This window comes from Biomphalaria glabrata, chromosome 4 (assembly GCF_947242115.1).
Source record: "Biomphalaria glabrata chromosome 4, xgBioGlab47.1, whole genome shotgun sequence".
NCBI lineage: Eukaryota > Metazoa > Mollusca > Gastropoda > Planorbidae > Biomphalaria > Biomphalaria glabrata.
In genome coordinates this window covers 53,615,983-53,641,498 of record NC_074714.1, presented here as the reverse complement: position 1 = coordinate 53,641,498, position 25,516 = coordinate 53,615,983, and the positions used below count along the sequence as shown (strand labels likewise).

The 25,516-nt window shown below is 35.3% G+C and overlaps 1 protein-coding gene across 1 annotated transcript in view; it reads right to left on the bottom strand.

Annotated features, from left to right (window-relative positions):
• Window positions 1-218: 218 nt before the first annotated feature.
• LOC106062642 (transient receptor potential cation channel subfamily M member 2-like) overlaps window positions 219-25,516 on the bottom strand; it is a 57,875-nt gene continuing 32,577 nt past the window's right edge. The window contains exons 16-26 of the mRNA XM_056027600.1: window positions 24,185-24,244; window positions 22,980-23,111; window positions 16,172-16,426; window positions 14,537-14,720; window positions 12,002-12,149; window positions 9,774-9,925; window positions 7,232-7,319; window positions 7,087-7,118; window positions 5,425-5,485; window positions 4,476-4,525; window positions 219-1,273 (exon numbers count right to left, since the gene is read on the bottom strand). Coding sequence (XP_055883575.1) covers window positions 1,182-1,273; window positions 4,476-4,525; window positions 5,425-5,485; window positions 7,087-7,118; window positions 7,232-7,319; window positions 9,774-9,925; window positions 12,002-12,149; window positions 14,537-14,720; window positions 16,172-16,426; window positions 22,980-23,111; window positions 24,185-24,244 — 1,254 coding nt within the window. The 3' untranslated portion in view covers window positions 219-1,181. The remainder of the gene's footprint in view (window positions 1,274-4,475; window positions 4,526-5,424; window positions 5,486-7,086; window positions 7,119-7,231; window positions 7,320-9,773; window positions 9,926-12,001; window positions 12,150-14,536; window positions 14,721-16,171; window positions 16,427-22,979; window positions 23,112-24,184; window positions 24,245-25,516) is intronic.

The window sequence follows — 25,516 nt, the reverse complement described above, 5'->3', positions numbered from 1 at the left end:
TTGATATTGTGATAATAAAATATTCAACAAGCATATGCAGGGTTGACAAAAGTAGCATAGTAAAAAAGTATAATATAATATAATATAATATAATATAATATAATAATAATTATAATTATAATTATAATATAATATAATATAATATAATATAATATAATATAATATAATATAATATAATATAATATAATATAATATAATATAATATAATATAATATAATATAATATAATAGCTGTGATAGTAAAACGTCCAACAAGTAAGTCAATAAATTAAACTTTTATTTAATGGACTAGCGTACAAAAAAAAAAAGAAAAACATTTAAAATCTATAGTACGTTTTCTTTATAAAATAAAAATAAAAAAACAGAGTAGTTATGAACAATTCATAAAATAAATTCAATAACGTAATATGAAATTTTCAGACCTAGTTTTCTTCTGGGGGAGAAGGGTGCTGGGGGTGGATGATAAAAGCACAATGTTATAGTGTTTTGTTTTTTTTTGGAAGTCGTTTAGTCCTGGCAACTCTAATGGGTACCTAACATGCGTTGAAGATGTAATGACGGCTGGTCGTGGTGCTGGCCACAATGACGACGCTGTCAACCGTCATAAATCGAAACGGTTAAGATGATATATGATTTATGGCTTTCATTAAAACTGTACACATAAAAACAATTACAAATCCAGCAAAGTAAAAATATATTTATCTATAGTTCTGTATATGTCTAGGTTCTACGTTTCGTTCGCCAATCCTAAATTTTAAAAGTACTCTTTTAAAATCATATCAACTGGGATAAGACTCATATTTACCAGTTAGCATTGTTAAATGTAATTTTATCAAATATCACTAGGTAATCACGATTCATCGTTCTGATATATGTATCCATTTTACGTTATACAGTAAACTATTAAGAAGTATATAGGATGCCACCCAACCAGGTCGGATATTGAACGCAGCACAATATGTGACGTTACTAAAATATATGGAATAGTAGAATATGAGTTGAACTGATTGTTACTGCACATACAAAATGTAACCAGGGGACAGAAGGCCGAGACGTCTTTCCTAGATTATTAAAGAAACTGATGTTAACGCAGTAGCCATGGTATCTATCTTGTAAATTGTAAAATGAATTTATATAATGTTAATAACAGTTCCAGAAGTTTGCAGATGCAATGTCCTGAATCTATAGTCTTGTTGTAGGGTATTTTCTGCCACCATCTAAGCCGGTGAGCTTGTCTTCTTCAAGTCTGCTGGAGTTGAGCTGATCGTCAAAGCCTAGAGTTAAAAATGACATTTCTTATTTTTATTTTTTTTTTTTAAATTTAACAATGTCTAACAAATTTAACTATGCCAGACAAATTTAACAATGTCAAAAAATATAACAATGTTAGATGAATTGAACAACGTCAGACAAGTTTATCAATGTCAAACAAATTTAACATTGTCAAACAAATTTAACAGTGTCAAACACATTTAACCATGTCAGACAAGTTTAACAATGTCAAACACATTTAACAATGTCACACAAATTTACAATGTCAAGCAAATTTAACAATGTCAAACAAATTTAATGTCAAACAAATTTAACAATGTCAAACAAATTTAACAATGTGAAACAAATTTAACAATGTCAAACAAATTTAACAATGCCAAACAAATTTAATGTCAAACAATTTTAACAATGTCAAACACATTTAACAATGTCAGACAAGTTTAACAATGTCAAACAAGTTTAACAATGTCAAAGACATTTAACAATGTCAGACAAGTTTAACAATGTCAAACAAGTTTAACAATGTCAAACAAATTTAACAATGTCAAACAAATTTAACAATGTCAAACAAGTTTAACAATGTCAAACACATTTAACAATGTCAGACAAGTTTAACAATGTCAAACAAATTTAACAATGTCAAACACATTTAACAATGTCAAACACATTTAACAATGTCAAACACATTTAACAATGTCAGACAAGTTTCACAATGTCAAACAAGTTTAACAATGTCAAACAAATTTAACAATGTCAAACAAATTTAACAATGTCAAACACATTTAACAATGTCAAACACATTTAATGTCAAACAAATTTAACAATGTCAAACAAATTTAACAATATCAAACGACAAAAAAGGCATCGTGTACGTTTAACGTTAAAAAACCGGAGGAGCCCAGTGTGTGTGTCACGGATATCATCACAACAAATAGTCATCGACTCCAATAGAAAAAAAAAATCCACTTTTGTTTAATCAGCACAAATTCCAAGATACGAGTGGCACCGGCCACTGACCATATAAGGGGGGTGCAGTGGCTGAACGGTTAAGCGTTTTGCTTCCGAAACTGGGGTTCTGGGTTCGAATCATGGTGAATTTCACGATTTAACATCATCTGCCCGACAGATCGCAAGGTCTAAAAAGGGAACTTTACTTTTTTTTCAATGACCGGATAATGCCGTGAGCTGTTGTTTGGTTCGCTACGTTTAAGAAATAAAATGTTATCAGAATATGAGACTTAAAAGCCGAACTCAAAGACCAACTCAACATTCTCATTCAATAAACGTATTTCTAAGGAATACTACGACATTCACACTTGAATGACTTTGCCACGGATGTCCTTACGGTCATACCTGACACCAAACACAAGTGGTATCAATAACTTTAACTCCATATAACTGTTGAGTACTTCGAACTGACGATTTTATCAGAATTACTTTTTTTCCTTTAGTATCTCTACCCTAGATAAAATCGGTAATCTTTACTATAAAGTAGAAAGTAAGGCGTATGTATGTTTGTATGTATGTATGTTACCAATAGAAATCAAAACCGCTTGACCAATCTTGATAAAACTTGGCAGAAATGTTCCTTGGGTACCGACTTAGACCGTAGTGTATGTATTGTAGCCATAAAACAGACTTAAGACCCTCAAAAAAAAAAAGTTGACCAACTCTATTAAAGGTATAGTATTTTTTGGATCTAGGCTTTGATTACAATGTTGACATGAGAAAAGATCGAAAGGATTTAGATCTAGATCTACTTTTAAGAAGTACACTTTGCACAAATAGTTTTTTAGTTTGACACAGACACATGTAGATACAAAAGATAGTCTATTGATTTCATTACGTAACAAATTAACCTTCAAATTTGTGTTTCAAAAACATTTTTACATAAATTTGTTCCATATAACTGCGAATTCAGAACGTCCTGACGTACTTTATAATCCCTTTCATTTAACAAATCGGGTAAACCATCATCTATCGCTTCTTTCGTTTTTAATAGATATGAATGTATCGGCTTCGGGTAAACCCAATTTCGCAAAACTAATTTTATTTCGTAGCGAAAGACAAAAAGTTGAAAGGATCATTAGCTAAGTTTAACATACATCTAAATACAGTCCACTAGAATAGTAAACACAAACTAAGGCCCGCAGGCCGCGGGTAATGTCCAGCTAGTTCCAAATAAAATTGGGTAATTCGAAATTGATTTTTGTAAAATCTGACCTACTTGTTGCCCTTTAGTATCTCTACGCTAGATGAAAATTGTATTTATTTTTATGAAACCAAAAAAAAAAAAAGGGTAACATTAAAATAATTTATTAACTATCCCCTATTTTGTGAAATTTTAAACCGCTACACTATAACCATTGGAGGCGCTGTGGCTGTGCGGTAAAGCGCTTGGCTTCCGAACCGGGGACCAGGGTTCGAATCCTGGTGAAGACTGGCATTTTTAATTTTGGGCGCCTTTGAGTCAACCCAGCTCTAATGGGTACCTGGCATTAGTTAGGGAAAAGTAAAGGCGGTTGGTCGTTGTGCTGGCCACATGACACCCTTGTAGGCCACAGAATTAGATGACCTTTACATCATCTGACCTATAGACCAAAAGGTCTGAAAGGGGAACTTTTTTTTTTTACACTATAATCATTAAGCTTTTAAATTTTGAATGTCACAATTACTATATTTTTTTACTCCCTCAATCAATTTGGAGAAAAGCTTATTAGAAACTGCAATGGCTATTTATTTTCATCTATACCGAATACGCACTAATTGAATATATCTCAGTTTAACCAAAACCGAAAATGAAATTTTTGACAGTAATTACCAATCGAGACATCATAGACCAATTCAATCTCAAAAACAATTTTTGACGAATTGCCTTCGCATTCAACAAAACATATAATTTAAACTACAAAAGGAAAATAAGAATTAGAAAAAGTAGAAAAAAAAATGTACATATTATTTTTCACGTTAGAAACTAAGAATGTAGAATCAAACAGTTGAACCACAGACCTAAGACTGAACATGCAGATAATTTAAAATTACAAAGAATTTGAAAAGCTTTTCAATAATTTACTCGTACCATAAACGTTGGTGTGAAAATAAATAATTTGTATATTTAGGTGGCAGTGAGAAAATTGACACAAAATAGACACAAATAAATGATGACACCTCATAAAAAAACAGGTGAATAGCTTGGAGACTAACCTTGTGATTTTTTTTGTGCCGCACCTCTCCGCAATTCAGCCATTATTTGACTGTAAAGATGAAACATTAAAAAAAAAATTGTGTACATAAGCATTTCAGCAATGCATTTAATATATATCTGTTTTGGTTTTCATGTTTTGAAGCGCAAATAACTTTAAAATGTAAATTGAAAACACATTTTCTTTCGAACATTATATTTTCTCATGCCTAAACATATTTAATTTTAATTATTTCTCATTGACTATACTTGGATCACAAGATAAAACTTTAGATGTGTACACAGCAAACAATCATTCTAATCTTAACTTTTTTCTCTCCGTAATTACTTGTCCTCGTTTTGAGGGAATTCTTCATTTTGCTCATTACTATTTCACTGCCCCTGTTATGATTAAGCTTCAATAACTTTGTTGTTTGTTATCAGACAATGTTGTATTAGGTCTAGAAATCAAGGGAATTACAAGCTCTTTTTATATAACACAAAGTAATGTTTATTTAATCAAACATAAATTTAATTTAATGAGCTTAAATTAAGGATGGTATAGTCAATTAAGAGAGAAAGAATTAAACTATATCTTAGCAAAATTCATACTAATTGTTCAGCATTGCTGCTATCATATCTTATCATATCATATCATATCTTATCTTATCATATCTTATCATATCTTATCTTATCTTATCTTATCCTATCCTATCTTATCATATCATATCTTTTCTTATCTTATCTTATCTTATCATGTCTTATCTTATCATATCTTATCTTATCTTATCATGTCTTATCTTATCTTATCTTATCGATTACAAAAGTTACTTAAAAAAAAAAGAAAGCTACGTCCTGCGCATTTCATGCGTCATTCTAGTCATATCACTAAGTGACATAACTACTACTTCGCTTATTTTGGGCAAACGTGCATATCCACTTGCCCAACTATCTTATGATCTAAACACTGACCTTTTCAGAACATTTTCTGGTAGCTCGGTTAACAATTTATTGACTTGTGCAACAAAAAATGCTTTAATAGAAAAAAAAAGATTTATAAATACAAAAATCCTCGTATATCTTTTTCAAATGCATAGTTTATAAAAAAATGTTTTCAATTCTGTACACTAAAACACTAAAAAAAAACAACATATGTAGAATTATTCGACATTGATGGAAATCTCCTAAACATATTTCAAGAAACCACTTAGACTATCCTTTTTACAATATCTCTATTACACTCGTAACTTCGTGAAAAAAACGTCTGGGATCAATTTGAAATTTTGCAAGATTATCTCTTTTACCTGACAACACAAGAATCAATAAAAAAAATGAAACGATTATTGGTAATTTATTATTTAGTTTTGTATCTTGGAAAAGGGAAAGAGATTTTACTTGACTGAAGTAGAGAAGTAAGCTGAATGATAGCAGCGTATACTCAAGAAACATGCCGTAGTGCACTCCTGACAGCAGTCACCTTGTTGTACAAGGAGACTGCTATCAGGTCCTTGGAAGCTGGAGTGATGTTTTTTCAACATAGTGTGGCGGTCACATAATAAATCTATCGATAAATTCTGCGAAATTAGCCTCAAAGACCGGGCTGGAGGTCTGCTATGACAAACTGTGTAACAGAACCAAGTAATGGTTATATCATTTCAGCTAGCTTCATACGGGATTAGGTGAGGAACTCATGAGGAACTAGGTGAGGTGAAAGCCTGTGTACTGAGAGAAAGTCATCACAGTGGTCAAGGGGATTAAGTCATTTCACTACTCCCATTCACCAAAACTGACTTTATTTAACCTCAGTTCTCTGGGAACGATCGTTTCCAATGCACCTGAATCCTTAATTTCCGTGGTATAGATTTTCAAAGTTTAGTAGTCAAGGCCGAGGCTTCAAAGCCATTTCGTATGTGTGTGGTTGTGAGGAGGGGTGTATACATTATCGTATTCGATAGAGCGCAACCATTTCATGGAGGCATGGATGGGACGGACGTGGTTTGAACCCGGCACATTAAAGAGGATAGTCCAGAGTGCCTACTACCTGACCAAGCAGCAAGCCAGTGGGAAAGAATCAGCCAATCGTTAACAGTTGTCAATAAACTTGTACAATCAAATAATTATTGGCATAAAAATATACAATGTCGGCGTTTACATGCTAAACAAAAAATACAATAGAGATAATACAAGTCCATTCTTGAGCATTTCGATGAGAGAAATGTTTCAAAACAATTGATAGCAGTTTAAATATTTAAAAAAACATAATAATATGTTCACTGTATTTGAGAAGCAGAATCAAAGAGCTTTCATATATTAATCGGCACAGACTTTACTATCGATATGAGCCAGAAAAAAATCTTTTTGAAATTTAAGATAACTTTGACTGGTAAAAGAATTTCTGTACACATCAAATATATTGTAACCGTTTCACTCGTATTGTGATTTTGTTATGTATTACTAGCTTAATCAATGATAAATTTAATAACTTTTGAAATTTTATTAGACTGCTTTCGGCTCATGGTATTGTTTCCTCTCACAACCATGTTCTGTTATATAAGTTGAAAATAAATGAATCCTTTTCTAATATAAAAAAATAAAAATCAATCATCTTAAACGTTTGAACTTAATGTACTTTACCTTTCATATCTTCTGCATCGTTTTTACCATATCTGTATAAAAAAAACAACAAAATAAAACTTTAAAATAATCTACTAGCACGACAACAAAATTTGCAGTCTGAATTTATATATTCTTGAAAACGTTAAACAAATAAGGTTTTTACCTACAATGGACGATTTCATAAATTATCTTTTTTGCTGCGCCTTTTTCAAAGTTCTTCAGAAAAATGTTTTTTTTCCTTAAATCTGATTCTGAAAAAAACATGTGAAGTCAGTGATTCTTTGTATTCTTTTAGCAATCGCTTAGTAAAATAAGTATGTTAGTGACGTTAATCAAAATTAATATTATAGTGTTGTTGTTTTTTTCTCTATGGTAAAACCATTTTAACCTTATACCATAAATCTTTTAATACAAAATCAATGAAACATCAAAGTTAATTTATTTATGAATGTCTAAAATATATTATTTTTTTTATAAATATTTATTTATTTATTTACTAGCTCCTGGCCCTCAAATTCGACTAACTTGCACCTCCTTAGACTAAACATTTTTACCTTTACCTATCCCTTAGTCTGTTCAACCGTTGGTGGGGGGGGGGGCAAGACTTGTCGACCGTCTTTCTTAATTCCTCTCTGTCTTTTGCCTTGTTTAGAACCTCTCTCAATAGCAGGCCTGTCCATTCTTTTATGTTGTCCTCCCATCGCTTTCTCTGTCTGCCTCTTCTTCTATTTCCTGGTACTGTTCCCTGAAGGAAGGTCTTTGCGAGCCCCGCAGATGTTATAATATGGCCACAAATTTTAAGCTTGCGTTTTTTTTACAATAGTTAGCAGGTCATCATGGGGTCCGATCGCTGCAGTAACCCAGTCTCTAATCTCTTGGTTTGTGATTCGGTCTTTAAATGTGATACCTAGGATCCTTCTGTAGCATCTTAATTCATTGCTAGGATCCTTCTCTCTAGCTCTGCAGTCAGCATCCACGACTCGCAAGCATACAAAATGTGGCCATGACCAGGGAGCGCATCAGTCTGATTTCGGTGCCGAGGATATTATATATATAATATATTTTAAGTATTATATTATTTTGAGTTTTGAAAGGGCTGCTGTGGGCTGTGCTATTCGGGCTAATAGTTCGGGTTTCGTTCCCTCATCTGAGACTATAGTTCCGAGGTATTTGAAGCTGCTTACAATAGTCAGCTTTTCACCTCCAATACCGATGCCCCTTTTAAAGCCCTGTTGGCTATTGGTCATAATTTGAGTTTTTTTCAGCATTTATTTGCTTGCGATATGCTGCGGAAGTCTTGTCAATGCGCATCAACAGGTCAGCTAGTTCTTCTTCTGTCCCTGCTAGGCCGTCAATGTCATCTGCGAAGCGCAAGTTAGTAATTCTTCTTCCTCCAGTACCTTCTTAGCCCTCGAGGGCATCTTCCATTATCCTTTCAAGGAAGATATTGAAGAGTGTTGGTGAAAGTAGGCAGCCTTGTCTTACTCTAACTGTGGTTTTGAACCAGTCCCCAATATTATTGTTGAAGTACACCGCACTGGTGGCATCCTTGTAGAGGTTCTGGATAACTTTGATTATGTTTTTATTAATGTTGTACTTTTCCATTGTCGCCCAGAGTGCCCCGTGCCATACTCGATCGAAAGCTTTCTTGAAATCAATAAAGACATGGAAAAGATTCTCTTAGTGTTGGAGGTATTTTTCATAGAAAAATTGAGGATTAGGAGTTGTTCTGTTGTGATGCGACCTTATCTAAAACCCGCTTTCCTTGTGATATGATTTTGTATGCTATCGGTTTTAGTCGATGTAATATAATTTTTAACAGTACTTTGCTGGGATGAGGCTAACGGTGTAATAGTTTTGACAGAGTTGTAAATTGGTTGCTTTTCTATGGAAGGGTTATGATGAGTGATTGGGTCTAGGGTTTGGGCCATTCTCCTGATTGACAGATCTTATTGTATGGAGTGCGTTTATCATGGTTTCTCTTCCATCCTGTAGAAGTTCCCGAGGAATTTTTCAACTCCGGCCGATTTTCCATTTTTCAGGGCTTTTACTGCTGCTGCTACTTCCGAGCGAAAAATTGGATAGGCGTCAATATTGGGTACAGCCGGGACATTTAGTATCTCTGTATCTCCTGAGATTTCAAAGTTGTATAACTCTGAGCAGTATTCACCGAGGCCTCGTGATTGGCTAAGGCCGCCTCTGCTGAAATGGTTTGTTTGACCTGAAATATTTTTACTTTGATATGCCAACCTTTTTTATGCATTTTTGGCAGAAGCTTTTTTAAAATCATGTAACAAACCACATATTACAGCTTCGCAAAAATAAATAACACTCGAACGCACGTTCCATTATCTTTAGCTTATTATAAAATTGGCCTACATATAAATCTTAGTCGTACCATAGAGGCTTAAACCAATAGTTCCACATGGAAATATTTGATAGACTCTCTAAAAACGTTAAGATAAAAAAATAGCAATGACAAAATATCGTCAATACTTTTTATCTTAATTTTACTTATTATTATTCATTCATTTTTTTTAGAAAATACTTAATTAATCGAAAAATAGAAATTCACAAACAAAAATTACTACAGGCTAAAACAAAATTATTTTGATAATTTATTTAAAATGTGAGGCGAAATAAATCACTACGCGTGCTTACAAAAAATCACTATAAAAAAAACATGTAACTTATTTTACACTTACTAAATGGATTTCCATACTTTCCTTTTAGTAAGAAAATTACAATTAAAAAAGGAGGTAATAGAATTTTGCTCTTCGAATACTGAAGGGTCATCAGAAATTTTTGGTACCTCCAGATCATGTCTCTCTTTGCTTCATTTTCTGAGATAGCATTGCTGAATGGACAGATATTTAAAGAATTACACAAACTTGATCTTGTAAAAAATACTTCATATAACTCATTTATAATAGAGGTTTTGGTCTAGCAGTTGCTTCAGATGACTAGTCTAACTTCACATGCTTGGTTTATTTTTGTTTGTTTGATATAAAAATTAAACTAATTTTTCTACAAACAAAGTTAACTAAACTTTCTATTATAAATGTAAACTACATTCAGTTGGGATGTAGAAAAGTTTCGAAATTTAATTACATTTAGCAATGCCCAATGTACTTAACAATATACTCCAGAATTGAACATATTTGGTTTAATCTTCTGTTGTACGTAGGCTACGACTGCTATTCGACACATCTTAATCTAGTCGCTCGAATAGTCCTTAAAAAAACTAGACGAGATTCTGCTACTACTCTTTTGCGCACGCTCCATTGACTTCCCGTGAAAGCGAGAATCGAATACAAGGTCGCCACACTTTGTCATCAGTGTATATATAACAATGAGATGCCCTTGTACCTTAGCGAACTGATTACTCCATATGTCCCCCAGAGAGCCCCTGCGCTCAATGGACTCAACGCTTTTAGTGGTGTCACGTTTCTCCCTCAAAAGCTACGGTCTGCGGGCTTTTTCAGTTCACGGACCAAAGGTTTGGAACTCACTCCCCATTGATCTCAGACAGACAGCATGCTACACCACTTTTAAGAAGAACATTAAGACCTATCTGTTTAAAACTTTTTTAGATTAACTGTCATTTTAGCTCTCGTGTTTTTGTTTGTAATGTTATTACAGTGCCTTGAGCCTACATTTTGTTTGTTAACAGCGCATTATAAATAAAATTATTATTATTATTATTATTAGTCATCTGTCAAAATCCTTCTTAAAAGTCTCTAGGACTTAAACATTAGACACGTATAATATTTGCAAACGTCAGTATTCTTTGTTATATACATTATTTACTTTCCAAATAACAATATCCTTCTTCAACTCAATCTATAATACATATTTTCTCACTTATAATATTGACTTTTATTTTTTTTTATTTCTCACAATTTACATCTTTTTATAATAAAAAAAAAATAAAAAGATTATACAAATTTCTATACTTCATACTGTTGTCGTGGGAACCGTGGTCTAGAGGGTAAGTACGCTTGAACTTGAGTACCTATGAAGGGGTGTTGAGGTTCGACACCCGATTCGGGCAGAGTTTTTGTTTACTGAGCGCCTAAAGGCAGCATGGAGAGCCTTCTCCCATATAACCACTCCCCCCCACTGGTCAACAAATAAGATTGGATCATAATGCTCTGAGCACGCTATAAGCATAAAAGCTATGACTTTTAAAAATATTGTAACACAAATATCTTAGTTTAATACATTATTTTACCGACACATCTAGATTGCATTTTTGCATCTTAGAATGGAAGCGTAGCTGATGTGGCTGAGTGTTAGAGTGCTTGAATTCGGAGACGGGGGACCTGGGTGCGAATCCTGGTGAAGACTCGGCTTTTTTTTTCTTACTTCGGCGTCTTCTGGCGCCATTGGGTCAACGCAACTCTATTGGGTACCAGATTTCCGGAAAAGTAAAGCCGGTTGTCGTTGTGCTGGTCAAAGAAACAGACAACCTTTACATCATCTTTTTAATATAGATTTTTACAATAGCTGCAATTCATGTATAAAGTGCGCAGCCTATATTGAGCATCACTGTGATACTAATAAATAAAGAATGTAACTAACAACTACATCTAAGTGAAGGTACAATGGCCTATGTGTGCAAAAGTACGCTGATTTAAACAATGACAAGGTGCCATTTTGCCCTATATTAATACATAGCCGATCGCGAGCATCTTATCTTTTCTCTGCCAAGCGTAGATAAGATAAGAAGATTAAGATTAGAAGATTAAGATTAGAAGATTAAGATTAGAAGATTAAGATTAGAAGATTAAGATTAGTAGATTAAGATTAGAAGATTAAGATTAGAAGATTAAGATTAGAAGATTAAAATTAGAAGATTAAGATTAGAAGATTAAGATTAGAAGATTAAGATTAGAAGATTAAGATTAGGACTAAAACAGTGAACACTTACTTGAACAAGGCGATGAGTAAGCTGAACATCAGAATCTGAACAAACAAAACATAGGCAGCCAACAAAACTGGCACGGAGTATTCCCCGTCTTTAGTTGGGCAGCTATTTATAGAGGTATTGGCTGAGTTCAGATTGTTGCAATTACCAACTGAAGATACATCGAGATTTTTTTTTGAGGGGATTAATTATAGTATAATTTAAATCTACATTTACATTTAAACCATTATTGGATCGATACTTTTAAGCGGTGGAGACTTTTTTTTTTCTTCAGCAGAAGCGGTCAAAAGATGATGGTTCAATGTTCTGAGAAAATTCAAACGTTTTAACATACGCAAAACGGATATAATTGGTTTGGCGATAACATACTAAAATTTCAAATTTTTTAAGAACCTTTTGAATTATGTTTTTACTTAAATACATTAACTTGATACGTTTTCAAATATAAATTTATAGGCCTTTAATACATTTGAAACACAAGCGATAGTTATTTCTAGAAACACAAATATCTGAAAGTTTTACCCTCCACTTCAAAATTCATCTTTTGTTCCCCTTTGTACTTCAAAGTTTCTTATCAATTCTAAATTTTCCAAAACATATTTTAAAGAGTTCAAAAAAAAATGTAGTAAGCCATATTTGACTGTTCTGCTTTAAGAGTCATGTTTTGGCTAAAAAGTCGAAGATAAGGTAGCATAAAAAAATTCAAAGATAAGGTAGCACAAAAAAGAGTCAAAGATAAGTTAGCATAAAAAAGTCAAAGATAAGGTAGCATAAAGAAGTCGAAGATAAGGTAGCATAAAAAAAATTCAAAGATAAGGTAGCAAAAAAAAAGTCAAAGATAAGGTAGCATAAAAAAGTCGACGATAATGTAGCATAAAAAAGTCGAAGATAAGGTAGCATAAAAAAGTCGAAGATAAGGTAGCATAAAATAAGTCGAAGGTAGCATAAAGAAAGTCGAAGATAATGTAGCATTAAAAAAGTTGAAGATAAGGTAGCATAAAGAAAGTCGAAGATAATGTAGCATAAAAAAGTTGAAGATAAGGTAGCATAAAAAAGTTGAAGATAAGGTAGCATAAAGAAAGTCGAAGATAATGTAGCATTAAAAAAGTTGAAGATAAGGTAGCATAAAAAAGTTGAAGATAAGGTAGCATAAAGAAAGTCGAAGATAATGTAGCATTAAAAAAGTTGAAGATAAGGTAGCATAAAAAAGTTGAAGATAAGGTAGCATAAAGAAAGTCGAAGATAATGTAGCATTAAAAAAGTTGAAGATAAGGTAACATAAAAAAGTCGAAGTAATGTAGCATAAAAAAGTCGAAGATAAGGTAGCATAAAAAAGTTGAAGATAAGGTAACATGAAGATAAGGTAGCATAAAAAAGTCAAAGATAAGGTAGCATAAAAAAAGTCGAAGATAAGGTAGCATAAAAATGTCGAAGATAAGGTAGCATAAAAAAAGTCAAAGATAAGGTAGCATAAAAAAGTCAAAGATAAGGTAGCATAAAAAAAGTCAAAGATAAGGTAGCATAAAAAAAGTCAAAGATAAGGTAGCATAAAAAAGTCAAAGATAAGGTAGCATAAAAAAGTCGAAGATAAGGTAGCATAAAAAAGTCGAAGATAAGGTAGCATAAAAAAGTCGAAGATAAGGTAGCATAAAAAAAGTCAAAGATAAGGTAGCATAAAAAAGTCAAAGATAAGGTAGCATAAAAAAGTCAAAGATAAGGTAGCATAAAAAAGTCGAAGATAAGGTAGCATAAAAAAGTCAAAGATAAGGTAGCATAAAAAAAGTCAAAGATAAGGTAGCATAAAAAAGTCAAAGATAAGGTAGCATTAAAAAAGTCAAAGATAAGGTAGCATTAAAAAAGTCGAAGATAAGGTAGCATAAAAAGGGAATAACAGTTACTGATCTCTCTATCCATTTCATATTTATTAATAATGTTTGAATTAGACATTTGCGAGTTGGAGCGACTCCATATAAGAATATAACATATTGCATATGCACAAAAAAAAATTTTTAATAATAAAATATAATGACGACATACTATAATAATGGGTTTAAATTTCTAAAAAAAATGCATATAATATATGGATATCTGGTTAATTTTGTTCACAAATTGTGATTTCTTGCTAAGAAAAAAAAATAAGTCGCCCCTTTTCATTTAAGATAGGGTTGGATGTTATATGAACAATTCAAACACAACAGTGTTGGCCAACATAACAGAGGAGGGCACACAAATCAAAATTTTAATAAAATATAAATAATTTGTATATATTTTTTAAACATTAAATAATTTCCTACACAAATTATGTCATTTCTCTAGAATAAGGAAGTAGAGCTAGAAGGGCGGGAAGCGAGCGCCTCTACCAATTCAAACCTCCCCTCCAATCCACCAATGATTTAAGATAACTACATAAACTTTTGTACTTTAAAAACTTAAGTAATGAAATAGAACATGTTCACATTGCAAAATTGACTTATTTAGTAACAAAAACTGAGACATAACATATTTAATGCTATACTACATTTACAGTATCTCTTCTACCTGAGTAGTGTTCTATTTCATCTAGGAAATATTCTCCCATCATGGCCCAGAATCCTCTGCGAAAGACTGAATAGACGATATCTGCTTCCAGCTCCTTCTCTGGAAATAATATACTCTCTGATACTACGGAGTAGGTCACCCAGAAGATCGCCAGTATTAAAAGAAAATAAATGTAGGTTTTCACCTAAGACATAAAAAAAAATCATATTACTTATAAAATTGTATGGTAGAGATTGTATATATCTAATATATAAAGCATAAAGTAAGGCGTATGTATGTATGTATGTATGTATGTATGTGTGTATGTATGTGTGTATGTATGTCCCCGTATAGAAATCAAAACCGTTTGACCTATCTTGATAAAACTTGGGTACCAACTTAGACCGTAGTGTATGTATTGTAGCCCTAAAACAAACTTAAAACCCTCAAAAAAAAGTTGAACAGCTCTATGAAAGCATTATAACTTCATCGATCTAGGCCATGTTTACTTGTATGTAAGGATCTAGACCTAGATCTAATTTTAAGAACTACACTTTGCGCTGGTAGTTTTTTACTTTGACACATGAAAATACAAAATATGGTCCATTGATTTCATTATTTAATAAAATTAACCTTCAAATTTGTGTTTCAAAAGCATTTTTTTTTACATAAATTCGTTCCTTATATCTGCGAATGTAGAATTCCTGATGAGCATTCTTTCATTAGACAATACCGTAATGTTACACATCTTTTTATTCCTAGGTCTAAAACTCTAATTCAACTCTAAGATGTTATAACTTCTCTTCGCAAAGATAGTTTTATACTTTAACACATGGGCCTACTAATTATAGTCCATTCATTTCATATTTAAATCAAATTAACATTCAAATTAGTTTTTTTCTAAAGCGTTTTTCATGCATTCGTTCGCTAAAGCTGCGAAGCCGTATTGAGATATATTCTAATAGTTTCATTCATTCGCGTACATCTAATTAAAAAGGTCACGCGTGCGCACGTGCAAAATGAACTCTATCCAAGCCAATATTTAACTCTAGATTTCTCTAGATCTAGATCTATGTCTAACTCAAGATCTACTTTATTCTTTAACACATGAACATACAAAATTAGGTCTATTCATTTAATTTTAATCAAATATATGTAGGCCTACAAGCAAATGTTTTTATTTGAAAAAAATGGATTTAAGTCGATTAGCTATTTTGATAGCTCCATTCATACTATTTTTACATTTACGCATTCGCTTTACTTATAGCATTATTATTTCGTTTCACTGTTTACAAAACACTCTCAGTGATCGACAGTTATACGCAAACAAAAAACCCGCGGGCCGAGGGTAATATATGTCTAGTACATATATATATATATATATATATATATATATATATATATATATTGCCTTACGTACCACTGGGTCGATATCAAATCCAAGTAAATACAAGGATTTAGAACTTCGGGACCTCGGAAATCCCCTGAAAACAACTAATGTCATAACATTATGTTCGTGGACACACGAAGTCATGAGGCCGTCTTAATACGCTGTTTTGAGTTCACAAGGGAGTACCTATACTAACCTTGTTATTAAGACTAAGAGACTAAAAGTGATACAATATTTACTTACAAAATGGGACACACTGGACATACCATGTTTATGATGAGTACCAAAATGGGTCCAAGAAATTTGTTCTGATAGAAGAACTCCAGGAAACGGAACATGTAGAGCATGAAGTTAAGACACAGAAGGTAGCGAGCTGCGATCATCAGTCTCTCCTCTTCGGGTTTGGTGTAAGCCGCCCACCGAAGAGACCAGGCAAGGATGGCAATCGTAATTGACAGCATATCCAAGATATTAAATGGATCGTAAATATAGCGCCAGCTCCTTTTCAGATTTTTGAAAAACTAAGGTAAAAAAAAAAATCAAAAAAAAAAAAAAAAAAAAAAATCACAATTTTAGAGCAAAGTATAAATTTCAAAAAAAAAAAAAAAAAAATTTATTATAATACAAAGAATAGAGGACGTAATTATTTAATTATCGGCCTTATCCACCGGCTAAGCCCACTGATTTGTTCCAGAAATATATAATGTTTATTGTTACGAATCTCACTATCCAGGCTCTCTGCAAACTGCACCATACACCACCAACTTAAAGAACTTGACAAGTCAGGGCTCCAAAATAACGTAAAGGTTTAATGTCCATAAATAACAGCCAATACTGTACAATTGGCAGCACGTAGAACAGTACAAATAGCTCTGCGATAACAAATATCTCTCCGATAACACCGTTCCGCCGTATCAAGTCTTGCACTGGTCTCTCCGTCTCGTTCCGGGCTTGCACTGGGTTCAACAGTTCAGGACTGACTTCACACACTAGGCTCGTTGTGTCGGACTCGATCACGGACCAAGATCAAGACGCCAGCCGTCTCAACTGTACTTGATAGTACTCCGCACTGAACCGTCGTAATGCTCCGTACAGGACCACACCGTTGAACTGTGCTGTAGTCGACCGTGTTCTGAACTCCTGTCGTAAACCCGCTTTCTGAACCGTCTTGACTGCGACACCTCCGCTCTTTATATAGGGTCCCTACTGGCCTTCTAGAACCGGACAGAACGTCGCTCGACCATTCTGGGACGCTCCTGAGCTCTGTTCACGACGCCGATCCTACTCGAACCTTCATGTTGTTAACTCGTCTCGGCCGATCGTCGTAACTCGTCACGGTTGACCGCTCGTCTAGCGCTGGCCTGGGGCGATTTGCGTCGGCTGACTACACACACACCACTACCCCTCTCTGTGCCACCACCAGGTTTATAACACTGCCCCCTCCTTAGATCTGTCCGTCCCGGACAGAATCAACATCATGGCATTGGCTGTGAAGTTTCATCGCTGTAGGTGGGGGTCGATCGGTGGCAGTTGGCTTGCCTCTTGAGCTTGACGGAGTCATCCATGTTACAGTCAGCAATGGTCGCTTCCTTCTTCTTCGCCAGTTTGCCTCGACCTGGTTGCCCCGCCGTCGTGCTTTCATTGCCATCCACGTGGAATTCAGAAGACGTTTTCTTCTCCTCCAGTTAGCCTTCATCTGGTTGCATCGATGTCGTGAGCGCATCGTCATCCATGTTGCACTCAGGAAAAGTCGCCTTCTTCTTCTTCTCCGCCAGTTGGTCTTCATGTGGCTGCAGTTATTTCTTGGTTGAATCACCATGCACGTTGGACTACGCAAACGCCGCCTTCTTCTTTTCCTCCAGTTGATCGTCCTCTTGTTGCAGTGACGTTTTGGTTGCATCGCTCTCTTTTCTGTCAGTACTGAGGACAGCCACTTGACACATGGAGAGGTATAGGATGTAAGGGCAGGGATTACCAAGATTGTTGACCAAAGAGGTGGCTTCATAGGGCTTTGCGAAGAAGGACTGGGATGGGCTTCAAATCCACAGGACAGGGAATTGTTGGACAGGTCATCATCTTCAGCCTTGTCTGGGGGGCATGCTTGTGGGGCAGGTTGGTAACACTCCTCGTGCAAAGGTCCCTTGTCTTCGGCTTCAGGCTCCATTTGGCTTTCTTCACCACCATCAGGACCTCTCTCTCTCGTCTCAGTATCGGGCCAATCGCCTGTTGGTTTCAGACCTGGTCGATGACTTTCATCGTGCGAATGTCCATCAACTTCAACGTCAAGCTTCCTTGGATTCTTTTCACCACCATCAGGACTTTCCTCTCCAGTCTTGACAGCCTGACCAACGTCTGTTGGGTGCCGATCTGGCTGGTATCTTCCGACTTGCAATTGTCTCTCAACGACTTCATCAGGTATCAATGGGTTCTCACGATCACCATCAGGGCTTCTCTCGCTGATCTTAGCATCTGGACGAACGTCTGTAGAGTCCAAGCCTCGTCGGTAGCTTTCATCATGTAAACGTCCCTCAGCAACAGGCTTGTAGGCAAACTCAGCGTTCTCTTGATCTGTCTCTTTCGGCTCCACAAGTCTGTACTCCTTGTTTTCGGATTCACAGGCAGCACCACCTTCATCAGCATTGCCATTGTTACTGCTTATTGATTCGCAGCATTGGGTGGGTAATTGTTCAATGTCCAACGATGGTGAATCTCCTTCATCTTTCAAGTCTCCTTGGTCGTACAAGGTTTCTTCCACCACGTCCATCGTTTTCACCACGGGGCTCGTCATTTCCTTCACTGAGGTACCCATCTTTTTAATCTCTCTACAGAACTCCTCGGTGTTCTTCTTCAATGTCACACTCATCTCTTCTAGCATGATACGGGTACTGGTGAGCTGTTGCTGCATGCTACTGGTGAGCTGTTCCAGCAAGTTAGGTTCGACTTCAAAAAGATATGTGTCCGGATCTTCTTTTTCTTCCAACATGTCTTCTCGGAGGCGTGCTTGTAAAGTTTCCTTGTTACCATATACCTTCAGCCTTCGTCCACGGAGTTCTTCCTTCAGTTCTCTAAATTCAAGTTCGTACAGCAGTTTCAGACAAGCCATAGTAGATCCGATCCAATCCGATTCCGATCCGATCCCACTTCTGACACCAGTTGTTACGAATCTCACTATCCAGGCTCTCTGCAAACTGCACCATACACCACCAACTTAAAGAACTTGACAAGTCAGGGCTCCAAAATAACGTAAAGGTTTAATGTCCATAAATAACAGCCAATACTGTACAATTGGCAGCACGTAGAACAGTACAAATAGCTCTGCGATAACAAATATCTCTCCGATAACACCGTTCCGCCGTATCAAGTCTTGCACTGGTCTCTCCGTCTCGTTCCGGGCTTGCACTGGGTTCAACAGTTCAGGACTGACTTCACACACTAGGCTCGTCGTGTCGGACTCGATCACGGACCAAGATCAAGACGCCAGCCGTCTCAACTGTACTTGATAGTACTCCGCACTGAACCGTCGTAATGCTCCGTACAGGACCACACCGTTGAACTGTGCTGTAGTCGACCGTGTTCTGAACTCCTGTCGTAAACCCGCTTTCTGAACCGTCTTGACTGCGACACCTCCGCTCTTTATATAGGGTCCCTACTGGCCTTCTAGAACCGGACAGAACGTCGCTCGACCATTCTGGGACGCTCCTGAGCTCTGTTCACGACGCCGATCCTACTCGAACCTTCATGTTGTTAACTCGTCTCGGCCGATCGTCGTAACTCGTCACGGTTGACCGCTCGTCTAGCGCTGGCCTGGGGCGATTTGCGTCGGCTGACTACACACACACCACTACCCCTCTCTGTGCCACCACCAGGTTTATAACATTATTTTTAGCAGTAAACTCAACCTTATTTTCTTTAATCAACTTTCAACAATAATAAGGCTTGTTTTAGAGTCCGAAGGTAAGTGAAGAATGTAACATTTCCCCTTGGCTGCGCAGCCCCAGCCTCAATCTACATACTTTACGTGGACCACCTTTTAGCTCACCAAAAAGGACTGCCTTTTGCATACGTTCGTCTCCCATACGGGATACGTGCCCTGCATAGCGTGATTGTCGGACCATAAGAAGTCACTCATAAGAAGTCCATATCGGCGATCGCAATGACATCGCTGTCTGTAGTGCGGTCCATCAATACAACGGTTGAAAAATCCTATTTATTGCATCCTACGCATCTTTACGCTCTCTGGTAGGAACCCCTCCCAATCTTTTTTATTCATTTTCGGCAGTTAGTTTTTTCCCGAATTTACTTTTAGCCCTTAAAATCAAGTATCTTTTACTGCGGATTAAAAGGGTTAACTTTACATCACGCCTCCACACCCCCCTACCCAATTTTTGACTGTGATTTAAGAACTTTGTTTCCGTCACCTCCATCTGTTATGGGATTTTTTGTTTCTCATCACATCTATTAGTATACGCTCTACAATGTCCTCTCGACGATCTCAAACCCAAATGGTTGATCACACATTAATAATAATGAAACCACTCCCAACCAGCCAACACATGTCCTCAATTTTTTTATCTCTTACTATTCTTTGGATTCTCAGGTCAGTATCGAAACATATATAGGCTTAATTCTGCTTGCGTTTTTTTTTGTTTTTTTTTTATATTTTTTTATGGCCGGAAAGTAAAGTTCCCATTTTTATGTGGTCTATAGGGAGGATGATGTAAACGTAATCTTTTTCTGTGGCCCACTGTTCTGTGGCCCACTGTTAACGAGCAGGGTGTCATGTGGCCAGCACAACGACCTACCGCTTTTAATTTTCCTCACCTAATGCCAGGTACATATTAGAGATGTTTTAACTTAGATGCGTTCTAAGTATCACAAAATGAAAAAAAATCCTAATCTTCTCAAGGATTCGAACTCTGGAACTCCCGTTCGGCACCAAGAGCTTTATTACTCAGCCACCACGCCTTCTTTTTTGTAAAAGATTTTTAAAGTTCTCAGTTAGTTTAAAGTAGACTTATGCTAAAGAATAACTGTCATTTTTTCGAAAATAATAAATTAAAATACCCCACTAACAGACTTGTTATATATATATATATATATATATATATATATATATATATATATATATATATATATATATATATATATATATATATATATATATATATTAGGGGTGCACCGGATAGTCCCTCCGGCTCCGGCTTCTGCCGAATATCCGGCATTTTTTACTATCCGGTGCTATTCGGCTCCGGTCGGATATCACTACCGGATAGTAAACCGGATAGTAAAATATATATATATATATATCTAGATGAATAGGCCTTCATTTACTACAAGACTTTTTCAAATTTTAAATCCATATATAACTCATGTCGATCTAGAATATTGATCTAATTCATCCTAGATCGTACATACTTTTCTTCTTAACAGAATACATGGTAATAAAATAGTACTTCAAATGTTTTTGACTTCTTACAGATATTCTGTGATCTACATATTTTGCCACATCCTTTACCTTCATTGAGGGTCAGCAAGGAATCGGCGCAAAAAAAAGGATATCCAACGACCATGCGTGGACCGGGACCTCTTCCCTCCAAATCCTGTCTGCTGATTCAGATATATGGCGAATCCCTTACAAAGCACTGGATGTCGAAAAGCAAATAATTAAATTTAATTTGGATTTCTTTCTTTCAGGAGACGAAACTCAGTATCGAAGCTCGATAGAAGAGTTTACAAACTGGTGCACCGACAACTTTCTAGAACTAAATGTCACAAAAACTAAAGAACTTATAAAAGATTTTAGAAAGAAAAAACAAACTATACGTGAACTGCAAATAAACACTACATCTATAGAACAAGTAAAGGCATATAAATATCTAGGCGGTATTGTCAACAACAAGCTTTCATGGGAAGACCACCTTGGAACTCTGACAATGAAAACAGCCCAGCGACTCTTTTTTTCTATACAAACTCAATAGCTTTAAACTAAACAAGAAGATCCTTGAGACTTTTTACGGCGCAACTATACAAAATCTGCAAACATACGGAATAACTTGTTGGCAAGGCAACGCCTCATCTAAACTGTTGCGACGTCTAGAAAACATCATAAAAAAGCATCAAAAATTACAATCACAGCATTACCACATTTAAAGGAACTTTTTGAACAAAAGTGTCTAAGGAAAATCGAAAAAATCATGGAAGACAACGGCCACCCGCTCCATCAGAACTACGCTAGGTCGTCGCGAAGTGGGCGACTGCTGTCAATCAAAACAAGAACGGAGCGGTACAAAAACTCGTTCATACCTCACTCGGTCAGACTCTATCACCGCCACTCATTGATCAGGGAACATGAAATGCACCAAGATACCTATGTGTAGTCGCTGAATGAACTCTTTATGTTGTCTGTTGTATTTATGTGTATTTTTCTGTTGTGTTGTCTTTATATGAGAAAAGAGTCCTTGTAATCACAACACATTTCCGTAAGGATCAATAGAGCAGTCTAAGTCTTAGTCTTAGTCTTAGTCTTAGTCTTAGTCTTAGTCTTAGTCTTAGTCTCAGTCTCAGTCTCAGTCTTAGTCTTAGTCTTAGTCTTAGTCTTAGTCTTAGTCTTAGTCTTAGTCTTAGTCTTAGTCTTAGTCTTAGTCTTGATTTCTTTTTTTTTTTTTCGCCTTTTTCTTTTCTAGAAGGTAAAGAATTACGAATTAAGCCAATAAAATAGAGAGAACAAAGTTACGCCCGAATCGGCTAGAGACCTAGACCGAGTCAATATAAACGTTGTAAAAATAGCCCAAAAACAGCTCAAAACCATCTTGCATAAAACACTAGTATGTCACATTTTTACTTAATTTGACCCTCAACTCTACCCGCCGGCCTTATCCCATCTCATTGTAACAACAAAATAAATGCTGATCTATATGCGCGTTTTGCGCACTGGACTGTCGTTCGGATTTATCGATGGTCGAGGGTTCGAGTCCTGCCCGCTCCCATCCCTCGTCGTCCTGCGGGAGGTTTGGACTAGGAAGTAAACTATCTTCAACTCTGAAGGAACATCCGAAACATGTCAAACATTTTTACCTGGTCGAACTCCTTTACAATAAAGGTAACTATATAGACCATGACCACAGCCTCCAGCCAGTGAAACGTTGTCTGGTGTAGTGTTGAGACCAACAGAAAGCTGTAAGCTGTTAAAAATATCAAATAGGAGATCTGTAAAGAAAAGAAATACATTCCTTTAGACAAGAAAAATGTCTATATTTTAAACTATGTACTTCCATTGACCAATAATTTGTAATATAGTTCATCTACCCTGATCATCAAAAAAGTGTTTTCATCCTCTCCTTGTCCTCTTATTTTTCTTGCTAAGTAATACGAGATAGTTAACTGAATATTTTCGGTTTTCTAGCTTTTACAGAATATCTTTATAATACTAGTATTTCTAATTTGGGGTGTTTAAAAAGTTGATACATTACAGAACGTGTGATCATGATACTAAAGAATTACATATTGGTTACTGGCATGGTGCGGTGGCTTAGCCTATAAAGTCCCGTGTTCGAATCCTGGTGAAGATTGGGATTTTTAATTTCGGGACCTTTCGGCGTCTCTGAGTCCACATTAGTAATATTAGTTGGGGGAAAAAGCAATGGCGGTTGGTTGTTGTGCTGGCGACATAGCATCCTCGTTAAGCCGTAGGCCAATAAAATCAAAACAGATGACCTTTACATCATCTGCCCTATAGACCACAATGTCTGAAAGGGGAAATGTACTTTTACGTAGCGGCATGGCAAGATATCTTGAATGTTCAGGTTTCTTCTTTTTTTTTTTAACGGAAAAAAATATCAATAACACATCGTGTAAATGTTAATGTTTCTTTAAGAAATAATCAGCCAAAATCATCTATATTGCAAAAATTATCTAGCTGCTTTATTACTGAATTTAGTTTTAAATTTAGGATATTTATTGAATATAAAAAAAAAACATCGATCGTAATAGTATTATGGATCTGGTCGTGCGGTTTGCACGCTGGGCTGTCGTTCAGATTTATCGATGGTCCCGGGTTCAAACCCTGCCCGCTCCCATCCCCCGTCGTCCTGCGGGAGGTTTGGACTAGGAAGTAATTATCTTCAACTCTGAAGGAACATCCGAAACATGTAAAACATTTTAAACATTTTATTTTTATTTGAAGCAACCATACCTCTATACATGACTTGCTCGTCCAGTGCTTGAATGAAAATAATTTTCACAGATTAAAGATACACATTTACACACAAAAAATAACTTACCATATCCATTTTACAACGTCCATGGGGTGAAAGAAAAGATTCTTTTTTGTCGCGGCTGGACTGGTGAAATGCAAATAATTGTTTGAAAATTACTTTAAAAAAAAACATCATTTTGTATAAGTTCATCATCAAATCATTTTCTTAAGAGTTATTAGTGGGACTGCTATAAGTACCTCAATGCAACTAGTGTTTCCATCACTATTTCCAGTCAATTTGTTTGAAAATTACTTAAAAAAAAACATCCTTTTGTATAAGTTCATCATCAAATCATTTTCTTAAGAGTTATTAGTGGGACTGCTATAAGTACCTCAATGCAACTAGTGTTTCCATCACTATTTCCAGTCAATTTGTTTGAAAATTACTTTAAAAAAACATCCTTTTGTATAAGTTCATCATCAAATCATTTTCTTAAGAGTTATTAGTGGGACTGCTATAAGTACCTCAATGCAACTAGTGTTTCCATCACTATTTCCAGTCAACTTAAACAATTAAGGATAAACTAGTAAAAATACTCCTAACATATTTTTTTAGCTTTGATCTCTCTGCTTTTATACTACTCTATATTTGTATTAAAGATTATATCAACTCCCTCTGTCTGTATGGTAAAAAAAATGTGAACACGTTATTTCTCCCACATCAAATCTCGAATTTAGTTGACATTTTTCACAATTATACTTTCTTACCTGGCGAAAAAAAAAATCAATGTAAAAAAAAAAAAAATTAGTTAATGGACTATTGTTATTTAATTTTCTGTTGATATCTTCAACAAAGAAAATAAATCGTACTTGACAGATGAGTTGATATAAGTTGAATTAGCCCCCTTGAATACTATTGAGCCTTTAGTGATTTTTTTTTTTATGCATATAAAAAAGAACGTGTAAGCATTCGCCAAGATACCCCATTCTTCTCTCCCCCTTTCACGACTGGTCAAGAGAAATGAAGGATCATAGCGTATTGAGAGAGTTAAAAGCAAAAAAAAAAAAAAAAAAAAAATTGGTACACATTTTTCTAATCGCATAGATTTGTTATGTCTACGAAAACAGTACACACAATTACATTGTTAATCCAAACTATTTGATACCATTACACTTAATATAAGTTTTTTTTGTAAGTATTTTCCCCCCCTGTTCTCTTTTTACATGAACACGATCCAATGTAGAAACATTAATATTGTATAAACATTTCTTGTCGAAGCATTTCTTGTCAAAACATTTTTTTGTCGAAACATTTGTTGTCGAAACATTTTTTGTCGAAACATTTTTTGTCGAAACATTTTTTGTCGAAACATTTTTTGTCGAAACATTTTTTGTCGAAACATTTTTTGTCGAAACA